The following is a 14936-nucleotide window of genomic DNA, read 5'->3' on the forward strand; positions in this document are numbered from 1 at the left end:
AGACTGCCCTGTAGCAGATCAAGGAGTTTCCCTGTAGCTATGACAGATGGCTTTGGTCTAAGCAAGTGACTCATCACAAAACCCCAGAGGGTGAATTCCATTTCTGGCTCTTTGCCCAGAGCAAAGGAAGTGCAGCTGCCATCTACACCTGGGATATAAGAGACCCATTCACTAGGGAACAGAGGAATCCAAATGCATTATGCTCTCTGGGCTGGAAAAAGCACTTGGTCTCTATTAGAGGGTCACAAAGCTTAAGACATCTAACTAAAAGAATTCTGTTCTTCCTAGTGTTGATTCCCCTCTTCCTTTAGATCAGCCAACTTTTTCACATCTGCAATCATAAAGGAAGGAAAGGTAATGATGTTAGCAACTCTCCATGGTGGCACACAGCCTCTGTCACTCATTCACTGAGAGTAATTCTTTCTTACTTACCATCCCTCAGACAGACTCCATATAGGAAAGAGGCACTCCAGAGCTACCCATCCTCACAGGGCACAAGAAGACACAGCTTAATCTACTGCCAATCACAGCTTACAGTAAGGCTGGGCCATATGGTAACATACTGAGGCTCTGTTCCTAGTCCTGGCAAGGGAAGAGGAGGAAGAGGAGGAAAATATCACCCACTCTTTCTCCTAAAATAGGTGCAGCCCACTGCTCAGCTTGAGCTCATCATATAGGTGCAAGCCCACTGCTCAGCTTTTGGGCTTATCACAACGAAGATGCACTGCATGAATGTCCAAGAGCTGTATCTGGATTACAGCAGCTTTGCTTACAAATGGAAAGATGGAAACTTGTTCTCCCGAGAGATACCTGGACTATAGTTAGGAAATCAAGTATTTCCCAAATCATGCCTACAGCTGACCTGAGCTCCAACTTAGGAAGAACTTTTGTTGTCTCCAGCAGTCTTCTTCCTCATAATACTGTCCTACGCCACTTGGGACATGGTACAGGAGATACTCACATACACAATATTAGTGGTATTTGTGTTTTCAGCAAATCAACCACTAGCAACTACCAGAGCTTACAGAGGTGGAGTCATTCACTTCGAATTCCTTTGGTACTCCCACACACTCATTTTTTGCCTTTTGCAAGCACAGAACTAAGCAGGGTCTCTCACTTGTCACATAAAGGCTTCTCCAGTCAATGGTAAATCTACCAGAAACATTCTACAACTCTTGTTCAGTCTTCTAGGTAGGAACACACTGCACAGGTAGCCCCAGCAAATCCGTTCTCCTTCCTTCCACCCTCCCAAGTTGAGTTTGTTGAATTGGAGATGTTCATGAGTGTGCTCATTTTTTCCCCATCCTGACTGACTCCAGTTTAAACAATACTAAAATAAGTAATCCTATTTGCTCAAGTAACTGTTAACCAGACTTGTGATAGTGCACATCTGCCTTTGCTGTTAGAACAGGGGTGCAGTGACAGGCACAACAGCTGGGTTTATTACTGTCCTTTTTACACTCACAGTTAAACATTAAACAAACAGCTGTGCAGAGGGGAAGATTCCCAAGTGCAGCCAGGAGGAGAAGGGAACTAGAAATGCAATAAGGCTACCTTAGAACAAATGGAGACTTTCCACCACGAGGAAGCAGTTTCTCACATCCCTCTGTTCACAGGCCATCTTGAGAAGACTTGCGGCACAGGCGGCTGTGCTTCTCCTTACACGGCTTCACCCTACAGTTCCACCTCAGGAATTAAGTCCTAAATCCTAACTGCCAAGTACAAAAAAAGCCTGACACCTCCCACTTCAAGACACAAGATGAAGCTTGCATAGCACATAGGAGGATTCCTCCCGCTCCACACACACAGAGACCTGGCAACATATATGTGCATCAGAGTTCCAGCTAGGTGACTTGAACAGCATACGAGTAACCTTATTTTCATTTTACACATCCAAGAGCTGCACAGAAGGGAAGTCATCTGCCTGTCTCAAAGCAGCTGTGCTCCAGAGGCCTAAGTTGTACTTTCTTAACCTTGTACGCATCTGCTCGTCAACAGTCTGGTAGGACTTGCTTTTCCCTTTCCCTTGTGCATGCATACTTGTATCCCAAGGAGTAAGGAAGATTATGTGGATGAAGAACATCCTTTGAGATCAGGCAAGCACAACACTTCTCAGAAAGTGGTAAGTCTCTAAAGCACCAAACAGGATGCCACATCCCTGGCAGTGTTCAAGGCCAGGCTGGATGGGGCTTTGAACAACCTGGTCTAGTGGAAGGTGTCCCTACCCATGGCAGGGGTGGTTAGAACTAGATGAGCTTTAAGGTCCCTTCCAACCCAAACCATTCTCTGATTATATGGTTTTACAATATAATTACTTCCTTTCTCTCATCCATCATTCAAACACTTGCTATATCCAGCTGCACTGTCACATGTGCCCAGGCAGCCATAGCACATGTGCAACCAGAACAAATCCAAAGAATCATGGGTTCTCAGCTCTTACATCTTACCCTTGGCTCCATGTCATCCCTTGCTTTGTAGGCCTGCCCTCATGAGGGAGAACAGCAGAGAGGGCAAACCAGCAGAACTTACAGCTCAGGGAAAAAAAAAATATCCATTTCAGAGCCAGACCACTCTGGCCCTGACTTTGCTTCAGAGGGAAAGCCATTAAACTCACCCACTGCAACCCTTCCACATAGAAAATGCTCTTTTTATTCAATTATATTTCCTGTAACTCAGGTTAATGGTCCATGTGGTATCTGCCTCAAGGTATCAGAGGCTTCTGGCTGACCTGCCATCAGCACAGACAGGAAGAGACTGAGAAAGCCCAAGATGAGCAGAGAGCTTGCAAGTGGCAGGCAACCGGCAAACTATGGCTGACATTTCACTCACTAAGAGTTCAAGGCTAAAGATTGCAGTGGAAGGCAAACACCAGTACAATGAGTTTTTGCAGGACTTACATTCCTTCAGAAGACTCAATAACTACCCAGAGGACAGCACCTCCCTAAGTATCTACACAACTTTTGCACAAGAAATACCTGCCCACAAGAGCAGGGTACCAGATTAAAATCAAGATTTCCACTATCAAGCTTCTAAACCTTAAACAACCCTCATCAGCAGGGAGATGCAGGATCACCAGAACAGATCAACTTCTGCTTCTGACCAGGCTGGCAAGAGGAGACCCAGCCGTGTTTGGCTCTCATTAGTTCAGGGCTGTAGGGGGAAGGGGGCTGTGCATACCTGCAGCTATTATCCTAGTTATGCCAGACACCTTCTTGCAGGCTTCTGCTTCAGCTCAGGAACAGCATCTGTAGGGCTTCTCAGTGAGGAACCATAGAATGCTTTTAGTTGGAAGGGACCTTTAAAGATCATCTAGTCCAAACACCCTGCCATGGGCAGAGGGACATCTTCACTAGATCAGGTTCCTCAAAGCCCCGTCCAACTTGATTTTGCATGCTCCCAATGATGGGGCATCCACAACTTTTTAGAGCAACCTGTTCCAGTGTCTCACCACTCTCATTGTAAAAAAATTTCTTCCTTGCATCCAACTCAAATCTATCTTCATTTCAAAGCTGTAGCCCCTTGTTCTGTCACTACAGACTTGTAAAAAGCCTCTCTTCATCCTTCTGATAAGACCCCTTTATATACAGAAAGGCCACAATAAGGTCTCCCTGGAGCATTCTCTTCTCTAGGACCTTCTCTATCCTCACAACCTGTTCTGGGCATCCCATGCCAGAAAACCTGGAACTGTCAATCTTTAAGTGGTCTTTCTCCTCCAAATTAGGTTTCACAGCAGGAGCTGGTTGCATGACCCTTTTAAAGCACATTCCTGGCAGTGCTTAGAGAGTTCTGCATTAAAAAAATATTAAGCCTCAAACCAGAGGTTTCCCATCTTAGATATGCCCTTGACCTGCTCAGCATCTCTGCAGAAATTTCACGTTCCAGCACACAGGAACATGGAGATCAGTCCACTCAAGTTTATGCTTAAATGCAGCAGTAGTCTGGACTAGGTGGCTCTTCACAGCCATAGGAATGGTCTAGTGCCATTGAGCAACAAATGCATTTCAATGCCCACAAACACCACGGAGCAGCCATGTGCTCCCTGACTGCCTCCTCCCACTCTGCCATCACCCTAGATCTCCTTCTTTATGGAACGTGTCTGGCAAACACACACTAACAGACATTAAATCAAAAGAACTAGATTCATTTTGGCTGCAGTCAGTACTTGAGCTGTCACTACTAACAAGCCCCACTAACACATGGTCTGCCAACAGACTCTCATCCTAATACCCAATACGTGTAACACCTGAAAAAGCCTAATGCACATCACCATCAGCTTCCACACAGAGGCTCATGCCCAAAGCATGCTTTTGGCCTACTGGGTTCAGTAGTGACACCTAAGAGGTAAGTAATGCTGGGCTCAGTTGCGTCACAGCCCTGACACGCAACTCCTGCCCCATAAATACCAGCTGCATTTTATTACATAGTAACACACGTAATAGAAGAAAGAGGAGTCTTTAAAGCTCTGGAATTTCAGAGTAAAGCAAAGCCTCCCAAAGGGATGGTTAACACTATCTCCCCCTGCTTCACCTCCTCCCCCTTTTATCATGCTCTCTACCAACTCCCTTCATATTGAAATATGACAAATACAGTGTGGGAAAAGCTGCATTTTCCAATTGTTCGTGTCCTGTGCAGCTGAGGACAGGAGCAAAGATTCGTTTGCCAGGTTCACCATCTTTTTGGTTCATCAGAACATCCTGCCCAGCAATTAAAACCCAATCCAAACAACGGGGACAGTTTCCAAGGTACCACTTAGCTCCTCAGATAAACACGACATTAAAAAGGGGGGGAAGGGGAAAAAAGCCGCAATAGCTATGAGAGGTTTCCTCCCCCCATCACTAAGCCATGGCTTTAGCAGTGCTGCTGGGCAGCCTCCTCACATAGCACCTTACTTGTCTCACCTTCCAGGGGAGCGAACCCTGATCCTACAGGAGTGTTAAAGCGTGGGAAATGGTATTTTAAAAGGCTTATTAACTGCACAAACACACACACCCCTTTTATATAGATATATGTATTTTAGATAGTACTATTATCCTCTTAATTCCCTTCTAGACTTTAAGCCCATGTTGCTGCTGGCAGCACTGGCTACCAAACCCCCATGCGGGAGGCTGTACCGCCCACCCTGTGTCCTCTGGCCCCTCAGCCCCGTGTGTCCCGGCCGTGCCAGGGAAGCCGGCGGGAGGACGAGCGGAGCCCACCGGTGCACCGCGGCCGGCTCCCGCAGCGGCAGGAGGATGCAGGCAGGACCCCCCGGCCGCTGAGGGGCAGCCCGGCCCCCTCCCGCAGAGCGGCGGAGACGCAGCGGCGCCGGTTCCCCCCACCTCCGGCCACATCGGCGGGAAGAGGGCGAGGGGCCCCGGTACACGTCCCTGCCGCGGGGAAGCCGGCGCTCCGCGGGAAGCTCCTACCTGCCCAGGCTGGCTGCGGTAAGCGAAGGCGTAGACCCGCTCCGCGCTGATGTTCACGTTGCCCCGGTAGACACGGCCGAAGGCGCCGGGTGCGGGGCTGCCCTCGGGGCCGGCCACCGCCGCTGCCGCCGCTGCCCAGAGCAGGGCGCAGAGCGAAGCCCCGGAGGCCGGGGCCGTCCCCCGGGCCATGGGCTCGTCCGCGCCGCTGCCAGTCCCACGGATCAACCTCACGCCGGCCGGCCGACCGGTGAAGCACCCGGACCCACCTCCCGCCAGCTGGGCGGGCGCTGAGCCGCTGTATTTGCAATTTAAATGAACAGCTCAGCCACACGAGGGGGGAGCAGTCCCACACCCCTGTCCAGAGAGGGACCCTCTGCAGCCCGGCCGGAGGCGAAGGGGAGGGAGGAAAGGGAAGGGAGTCCGGCGGGCTGGCCCCGGGGAGGAGGGTCTCCTGCCTGTGCCCGGCCCCAAATTCTGAGCCGGCTTTGGCAGATGGTTGTCAGGGAGCATTTCCCCCTGGGGAGCTGTGCTGTGAGCTCAGGGGCACCGTCAGGCACATGGATACGGGGCCGCGGCAGCAGCATCCGCGGGGCTTCAACACTCCCAAGCCCACCGAGTCAGCGCTCTGCCGGCTTGCACCTGCAATGTATCTTGCACGGGGCCGCCCCCAGCCTTCATTTTTGGCTGCTCGTAACTTTGGGATAAATGCCCTCGTCTTTTAGTTCTGTCCGAAGGTGTGAGAGGCTGCAGCAAAACGTAATTTCGTTAATTCAAGCATGGCTTGGTACATCTTGCATTCTTTGAGTCGTTCGTGAAACTGCTATGACTGTGATACCCTTAACCTTTTTCAGCAAGGTGGGAGAGATACTGTTGGGCTGCGAAAGCTCCAGGGGTCTCTTGCATGGCTTAACCCTTCTGTGTTCTGCTGAAAACACATCTGGGAAATGTGTCACATGCCATGGCAGAGATGCACTTCTAAGTCAGAGAAGATAGATCGTTACTAGAAGGCAACCAGAAAGGTTTTTCTGACTGAGGATGAACTTGCAGGAGACCCCGTTTTATAAAGCCAGTCTGCAGTCTCCAACGGTGGTGATGCTGGCCACAGAAGTTTTACAAGCTTAGGTTTTGGCTTCAAGACTGAGAGATTTCCTGGGGGTCACTTGGCATCTTCAGAGGAAAAGTTGCAAAGCTCAGTGAAAAGAGCCAGCATGTGTTACGCTGTAGTTTTGATCTTCGAGCCTTTGTGTGATATCTGCCAAAAGAAACAAAACCAAAACAGTTGTCAGTGATTTCCAGTGTTTGTCCTGAAGCAGGCTGCTGTTCAAGTCACCCTGCCTTTTCGCAGAATCCCAGGAGGGGGTAGCATTGAGGGCAAAAACATATTTGGGCTCTGCTAGAAGATGGACACTCAAACAGGAAGGTTTTGCCTCTCAGCCTGTATTATTATGCTGTGCAGACCAGGAGACCTGTGCAATGTCACCTCTGAGCTCTTGTGACTCTGTCTTGCCTCTTACTGGGACACAGTATGACCTGTCCTGAGGGGACTTCAAGCAGTGGTGGCACTGGGAGACTTGTGGCTTCCCTTCCTCACCCTGTGGAGCCCTGAGCTCCTGAATCTATAGCTCCCTTCTCACCCACTGCCCTCTGGCAGGGTGAGCAGCCCTTTAGCAACATCTTTTCCCAGAGAAGAGAGGCTTCATGCAACAGGAGGAGGTATGGCACAGGGAGAGCACATCAGAGCCATGACAGGTTGCTCAGAGCAGTATGACAGATGGCACAAGGCCAGTATTCTGCAAATCAAGGTAGTTTTGACTGCTGCAAATGATTTTTGTGTCATTTGGTGCTGTGTGTATTTCAAATTGGGAGATCACTGTGTTATCAGTGCACTGTCCCTTCCCAGTCATGCTGTCCTCATGATGAAGAAGTGGCTTTTTATATAGTCCACATTTTCCAATGTATAATTACAGATTTCTTAAAGTACTTGCCCTGAGAGGATATACTTTTTGGTATCTTACCAAAGGCTTCACATTTTTTTCTTGTTTTAAATTTGAGAATTCAGCTTTTAGAAGTGTAATACTTTGTTCTTGTCTTCACTGAGTTTCATCTCACCGGTTTGAGGCTCTTTCTGCCATTTAGTGATGTTCAAATCTTTGCCTCCAAAGTGTGGTACTGCCTGACTCCCTGTTATTTGCAGAAGTTTGACATCAAAGGTCAGTCACTAGTTAAAGTAATCAACCCTAGCAGACAGATCAGATCTCATAATTTGATGTACCTTCCTATAGACAGCAAAATATCCACTGCTACAGTTTGGGAATTGTTTTTAAATGATACATACCTCTCATGTTAATACCACCTGAGACCTATTTGCCTTTAGGAGGGTGGTGTTCCAGGCAATGTCAAAAGCCCTACTGAAGTCAAAAGACATTTCATCTATTCCTTTCAGGACCTACTTAGTCAGTTATCTCAGCAAAGAAATAAATTAGGTTACTTCGACATAATTTGTTCTGGACAAATGCACACTGCCTGTTTCTCATTACTTTATTGTTATTTAATTGCTTGCACACTGATTGCCGAACAGCTTGTTCCATTATCTGTTCAAATAACAAAGGGAGGTCAGTTGCTTTATAACTCTTCACTCAGACCCTTTGATAAAGACGGGTATACTGTTTTCCCTTTTCACTTCTACCTGGATCTTGTTCTTGAATGGCAGCATGTATTCTGGAAAAAAAGAACTAGTCCTGTAAGAGACAATATGCTGATCTAGACAAACCATGGGTCTGAGGAAGTAGCCTGGTATTCCTGTATGTGCCACAATACTCTGGCATCAGGGGACAGTGAGGGCCAGCTGCTCTGTAAAGGACAGGGAGCTGAGTGCTGGGACATGGCCAGTGGAGCACAGACCTCACTGGCCAGGGCCTCATCCCACAGGATCTGTGCAAGGTGAGCAGGGCACGCCTAGAAATGGCAGCTGGGGTTAATGGATAGTCCAGATTGCTGGACACGTACATGGTGACGGGATAGGTCTGATGAGTCAGGTCCAGCGACAGCAGTTGGTGCTGGACACAGCCCCATGATCAGCAGGCAAGTCCATAGCAGTGAGGCAGGTCTGAGATCTGGCCAAGAAGCTGGTCAGCAGGTCCAGGGAGATACAGGCCTGGCTGTCACAGAGCTGCAGTGGTAGCTCAGGCAGAGCCCAGCACCAGAGCCTCCTTGAGGTCTCCCTGCAGCCCTGCCTCCAAGGTCGCTGCAGGGAAAGGGGCAGCCCTCAGCTATACTATCTCTGTACTATCAGTGAGCCCAGGGTGTCAGACCTCCAGGAAGGGGGTGATGCTCTCAGGGCCCTTGCCTCTGGCTGTGTGTGGGGCACGTATTTCCCAATGTGGCCTGTTTTTCCAATATAAGCAAATCCTAGGGTTGTGAGTGTTTCAGGAGAAGGAGGAACTGTGCTGAACCAGAGGCTCACAAGAGAGTGGGTTTGGTGTTTTTTTCCCTTTTATTTCTTCTTTCTTCTTTTTTTTTTTATTTTTTTTGCTGTAGCACAGAAGTAGAAAATCTCGTTGCTACTGGGGAGAAAAAAAAACAAACCAACACAGCTGAGAAATTACATTTCTCCTGGTAACCAGGGCTGCAAAAACATCCAAGATAAAGGAAAGATCTTTGTTACAAAGGAATTCCCCAAATCATACTAGCTTGGAAGGGGGTGAGAAGGAGTATAAATGTATAACAAACCAAATGGTTTGGTTTTAAATCACTGCTCTTTGAGTATGTTGTCTGCATCTTATGTAAGCTCTGCTGTGAGTTAATAGATGCTGTAGATGCTCAGCTGGCTTCTGCAGAGATAAAGCAACATTTTCAGACTTTGCTGTAGATGCATGTGAAGAACAAGAAGAACTCAAGGGTAAACAGGCTTTTACAACATCTGATAGGACCTGCTCCCCATTTTCTTATAGGTGGCTGAGGTGTTTGAGAATAGGGTGGGTGAATGAGAAATACCTCTGTCTTGTATTAAGTATTTAATGTTTATATTTGATTGTTAATAATACTCGCAGAGAGGTTTAAGGGGTTTCAAAGTGGATGGTGTGTTGATCTATTTGTGACTTTGTAACTTTAGTAGACCTTATTCTTTAAGACAGTTTAAGTCCATATAGAATCATAGAATCATAGAATACTTTGGGTTGGAAAGGACCTTAAGGTCATCTAGTTCCAACCCCCCTGCCATGGGCAGGGACACCTCACACTAAACCATGTCACCCAAGGCTCCGTTCAACCTGGCCTTGAACACCGCCAGGGATGGAGCATTCAACTTCCCTGGGCAACCCATTCCAGTGCCTCACCACCCTTACAGGAAAGAATTTCTTATATCTAACCTGAACTTCCTCTGTTCAAGTTTTAACCCATTACCCTTTGTCCTGTCACTACAGTCCCTAATGAAGAGTCCCTCCTCAGCATCCCTATAGGCCCCCTTCAGACACTGGAAGGCTGCTATGAGGTCTCCACACAGCCTTCTCTTCTCCAGGCTGAACAGCCCAGCTTTCTCAGCCTGTCTTCATATGGGAGGTGCTCCAGTCCCCTGATCATCCTCATGGCCTCCTCTGGACTTGTTCCAACAGTTCCATGTCCTTTTGATGTTGAGGACCCCAGAACTGCACACAATACTCCAAGTGAGTCTCGCGAGAGCAGAGCAGAGGGGCAGGATTACCTCCTTTGACCTGCTGGTCACACTCCTTTTGATATTAGGAGAGAACTCCAGGTACACCCTTGATTCATGCTTTTTGGCTCCAAATTTTCAAGCAGGGATTAATTAATCCAGTTCATTCCCTTGCACATGTGCCTCAGAGCAAGGATTTGTTTTACCACAGGTGTTCATATGTTCAGTTTCAGGTTGTGAATGGTATCTATGTCTAGTGCCTAGGCAGAAACTGAAGTTCAGATGCAACCTCCAGTATTCACGAAGACTTAGCCACGTTTGCAGCACTTCAGCACAGGCAACTGCTGATAGTATTTCTCTGTCACTTTTTTCTCCCCTCATAACTTCAACCTTTTGTATCACATGCAATGCAGTTCCTTCCCTTGGCATATTAACCCTTCACACCTTCACATGAATCTTCCCACAGTGATGTTGGTAAAGCCAGAACAGGATAGATGAGGACCTCAAGCACCAGGAAACCCTGGTGAAAGGGAGTTTTTAAGGAAGGAGTTTTGAATGAAAGGCTGATCAATCCTATGTCTTCACTTTCCAGCTCCCACAGACAAAACACTAAGCTCATACCGTAATACAAGATGTTAATTCTAACCCTTCAGGGTAATTTACATCTCCAGGTATGTGACAGGGAGGTGGAGGATCTGTTGCTTTTCTGTGGGGCAAGTCTATAGGAAATACACTGTGTAAGTTAAATGACTTGTTTAAAAACAGCCAGTTGCTTTGTGGAAGCCAGAAATTCCTTGTGGATATGGAAGTACACCCTTCCCCAGCGGCATAGCTAATGGGATCTATTCATTAATACACCGAGGGCCACTCTTTAATCTGATGGGCTCTTAATGTAATAGTTTGTGTGATGTCCTGCTCTCAGTCGTCCCTAATAGGATCTGAAATACATATTGTTGCATGGGGAAGTTTCCAAGGCTTCCTCAGAAGAGGCCTGGGAGGGTGTTTGCAGTGAAGAGGGCTATAAATGAAAGGAAAATTAATGCCGGAGGCGGAAGACATGGCTAATTGACCGTGCTAGGAGTAGCTCGTGGATTTTCCCTGTGGAGTATAAAGAACCCTGTCCATACAGGGCTGGAACTGCCAAGGCGCTGCCCTACTTCAGAGGCGAGGGAACCGGGGTTCCCTCTGCTCCCCTGCGGTACTGCCCAGCGTGGGGGGCAAGGCAGCGGCTGCTTCCCCACAGCAAACCGGTGACGGGAGGGGAGCCGCAGGCACCGGCGATACCCAACCCCCTGGAGGGGCCGGCGGGGGGAACATGGCGTGAGGTGAGCGCCAGCGAGGACGGCGGGCGGGTAATGGCGCCGTCCCCATGGCAACGGCGGGAGGCTCCAGCCGCCGCCGCGGTGCCGTTGCGTTCCCGCCCCCTTCCCGCGGCGGGGCTGGTCATGTCGCTGCTGCGCGGGCCGAGGCCCCTCGGCGCCGGCAGGAAGGGCCCTAGGAAGCCGCTGCCGGTGAAGCGGGACTGGGACGTAAGTGCTTCCCCCTCCCCGGGCCTGCTCCCGCATGGGCGGCGTTTCCTCGCGGGCAGCACGGCGGGCCCGGCGGCGGGGTTGTTTGAGCCGGGTGACGGGGAAGACGGAGCTAAGGCCTCTGGCCGGCTGGGGAAGGGCCAAGGAGTCTTCGTGCCCAGCGAGGTGCTGGCTGGGGGGGGGGGGGTCACATACGGGACGTTCTCGGTTTGTGTGTGGATTTGGCTTGGTAAGGGTGTCGGTTTTGCTGTTTGCCTGCCTCGCTGACGGTGGAATGCTTTACAGGGGCTTAAAAATTCACAGCTCTATACTGTATATGAGAATTATATTGCAATTTAGAGTTTCGTTTTGTATTTTTAAATGAAAGTTGAAAAAAACCCTAGTTTGTACTCGGTTCTGGCTTTTGATGTGTTCTGTGGCTCCTGTTTGCAGAGCACCGTCCATGATCTGACAGTCCACCGTGCAACTCCTGAGGACATTGTAAGTGTAATAGCAGTTGCTGCAGCAAGGAGATTTAGCTGGTTATCTGACATAAATGTTTACCATACTTTGGGGGATATTTCCCCCCCGTTTAAGCTTTGGAAAATGCTCTCTCCTTAGTGTTAGTTCTCTGTTCATGATACCATGCGTCCCCCAGCTCTGGTGGTTGGTGGTTTTCAGTTTTGTGTTTCCCTGGGGAAGCAGTAGCCATCGTTTTTATTTCAGTAAACTGTATCCCATCATAAAATCTCAGTGGGTTTTGAAGTTAAGTCTCATCTCTGCTGGAAGGACTGAAAGCCATGCTTTATTTTAGGAATCTCTCTAATTCAGAGTGTACTCAGTTTTCATTTAATGGCTTAACGTAACTTCTTTATACTGAAAGGCCTGCTCATCACAAAATATGTAAGTTCTATTTCATTTTCCTTGATCTCACTGATTACCAGGATGGAATAGCAATATGAGATGTTGTTGCTTATGAATTTTGACAGGTTAGTCAGGACAGATGGACACAATAGCAGAGAGAGGCCTGGTTCTATAAGTGGTTGACTTCATAGCTTCCAGACACTTTAGTAAGTGTTAGAAGAGAGAGTATTGCTGGTGACTGACAGTGTTAAATCAGGAAAATGCATTATGTCTTTTTATGCGTATTAGAGGTAAAAGTGTTTGGGTTTTTTCTCCCTTTACAGCTGAGACAACTCTTGCTGAGTCAGTGGTGTGGAGCAGGTGAAAACTATGAGAATTTTCCTACTCGTCTTCAGACCCACTAAATTTGACTGGTACTGATGGCATTGTAAGCTTCTAGATGCTTGTGAGGCTGTTATTGGTACTACCATGAAGTTAACTTAAACAGTATTCAGCGAATGAATGATAAAATCAAGAAGAGCTAGTTAGCATCACCCTGCAAATTCTGCTTTAGATCATCCCTTGATTTTTTAAATGGTTTCTTTCATGTTTATGTAGCTGCGTCGCCATGAAATACACAAGTCAAAAAACAAAGCACTGGCGCAGCTGGAACTGCAAGAGAAAGCACAGAAAAGAAAATGGAAGAAGCAAAAGGCCACTGATTCCTTGGAGAAAAGAAAATTGATTCTGATGCGTGAGGTGAGAGCTAAACCCACACTTTCAGCCTGCTGAAGATTATTTGCAGCAGTAGTGGAAAACTGCTCTTGCACATAGGTCAGCATTTGCTCCTCTTGTTGAATAACTTGACTTTGTATATGCATACACTCTCCCTCCTCTATGTGCTGTGTGTATGCAGTGATTGGTATAGGCTAACTCGTCTACACAATTGTACATTTGATCCTTGTTGCCTGGCTATGCCCTGTGTAATTTGCAGGCCTCCTGGCATCTCAACAGTAACTGTTTGCAGAGTTAAACTCTGTGTTGCGAAAAGTATCTATTCCTTGTGTTCTTACTGCTATCTTGCCCTTTCCTCCTCCTCTCTAGTATTTTTCTTTGATGGAAACATCAGTGTTTCTGGGAGGGACATCCTTATCTACCATAGCTGTTATAAACAGAGAAAATGCAGTCATAGAGGTTGAAGGGGCGAGGCAAGAAGTTGGTAAGAAAGAGCTTGTCTGGAAGGAAAATCGACACAACAGAGGTTGAGGAACTGTGGCTGCTAGCAGACAAGCTTATCATCTGGGAATTGAAAAGGTTGTTCTCTAGGCAGTCTGAAGCACTCTGACTGAAAATGTACTGCTTTAACTGCTTTTAAATACTGAACTGTAGCAGGAAACCTAAGCTTAGCTAACAGACAGTAGATGTCCCTACCTGGAAGATTTCAGTGGTAGACATCCTTTTGTTTCATATACCAGACAACTCCTTGCCGTATGTTACAAAAACTAGTCTCAAAACATGGTTGTTAGCTTTCAGACCTCATCAGCACTTGGACAACCTGAGAATTTTCTTGTTGGTAGAAACTGCTAATGAACAATGTTTACCTAGCAGTTCAGATAAACATGATCTGGTAGTGGTATAAATGTGCAGTGAGTTAGCCGTCACAGACCCCTTCTCTCTTTCAGTTCCTCTGCATTTTCAGAAGTCTTCTTCTGATCTCTCAGAACATTCAAACACAGAAACAAATTTAAGTACTTGGAATTGAAGTTCACCTTCTAGTTTCCTGTTTGACACCTGCTTCTTTGCAATCCTAGTAGAATTTTTGTGTTAAGGATACCATGCTGATCAAGCCTCAAAAATTAATTTTTACCTTTGTTACCTTCATATTTTTCTGCCAAGTGCATTTTCGTGGAATATTCAGAAAAGCTACGGGCTTTTATGCAGATTTCTCTAATGTAGTAGAAAGTTAGTTTCAATAAGACTTCCCTGCAGACATAAATGATTTATCACAAAGTTAGGTTTGATAGCTATCCCGCTACAATTTGGCTGCACTACCTGTTACGTGATTTTACTCATTTCACAGATGTAGAACTCATCGATAGTCTTCTGAAGTTATTGCCAGTTCTAATGATAATGCACAAATATCAGTTCTTCCTGAGTGGCTTTGCCCTTCATACTTAAGAGGTTAGTTTACTCAACATACTGTATGTCTACTTCTGAATCTGAGAAAAGATGCTTCCAGACAGGAGGACAACAGGAGATGATGCCAGGCAAGATAAAACCCATCTGGCTGTTGCTGTTTGAAACACTGGCGTCTTCTTGAGTGGAGAGAAAAATGAAATAGATGGAGGAGAGTCACCACTTCTTCCTGTCTGGAGCTTTAATCTTGTTGATTACTAGGTCCTGTTGTTCAGAGTAATTGGGGGGATTCTTCAGTCTGTGTCTCCCAGTACAAGACACCACTGTGGACTGTCTCCTTGTCTCTCTTACCTTGGTGATCTCTTTACTGCTGTGATTGTAGCTTCCTAAGCCTCT

General features: G+C 47.3%; 2 protein-coding genes across 10 annotated transcripts in view; one reads left to right on the plus strand and one right to left on the minus strand.

Annotated features, from left to right (window-relative positions):
• Nucleotides 1-5560, minus strand: part of SIDT1 (SID1 transmembrane family member 1) — a 36841-nt gene extending 31281 nt beyond the window's left edge. For all 7 annotated transcript variants that reach the window (XR_008972976.1, XR_008972975.1, XM_057415982.1 and 4 more), the window contains exon 1: nucleotides 5406-5560. The gene's annotated coding sequence lies outside the window, so the exon portion shown is untranslated. The remainder of the gene's footprint in view (nucleotides 1-5405) is intronic.
• Nucleotides 5561-11313: 5753 nt separating this feature from the next.
• Nucleotides 11314-14936, plus strand: part of LOC130602769 (tripartite motif-containing protein 45-like) — a 40124-nt gene continuing 36501 nt past the window's right edge. The window contains exons 1-3 of one of the 3 annotated variants that reach the window (XM_057415977.1): nucleotides 11314-11582; nucleotides 12015-12062; nucleotides 13023-13163. In XM_057415977.1, the coding sequence (XP_057271960.1) occupies nucleotides 11409-11582; nucleotides 12015-12062; nucleotides 13023-13163 (363 nt within the window). In that variant the 5' untranslated portion in view covers nucleotides 11314-11408. The remainder of the gene's footprint in view (nucleotides 11583-12014; nucleotides 12063-13022; nucleotides 13164-14936) is intronic. The other 2 variants (XM_057415974.1, XM_057415976.1) reach the window with 2 other exon arrangements.

This window comes from Pezoporus wallicus, unplaced genomic scaffold (assembly GCF_028554395.1).
Source record: "Pezoporus wallicus isolate ANWC-B61680 ecotype Strahan unplaced genomic scaffold, APGP_CSIRO_Pwel_v1 contig_6814, whole genome shotgun sequence".
NCBI lineage: Eukaryota > Metazoa > Chordata > Aves > Psittaciformes > Psittacidae > Pezoporus > Pezoporus wallicus.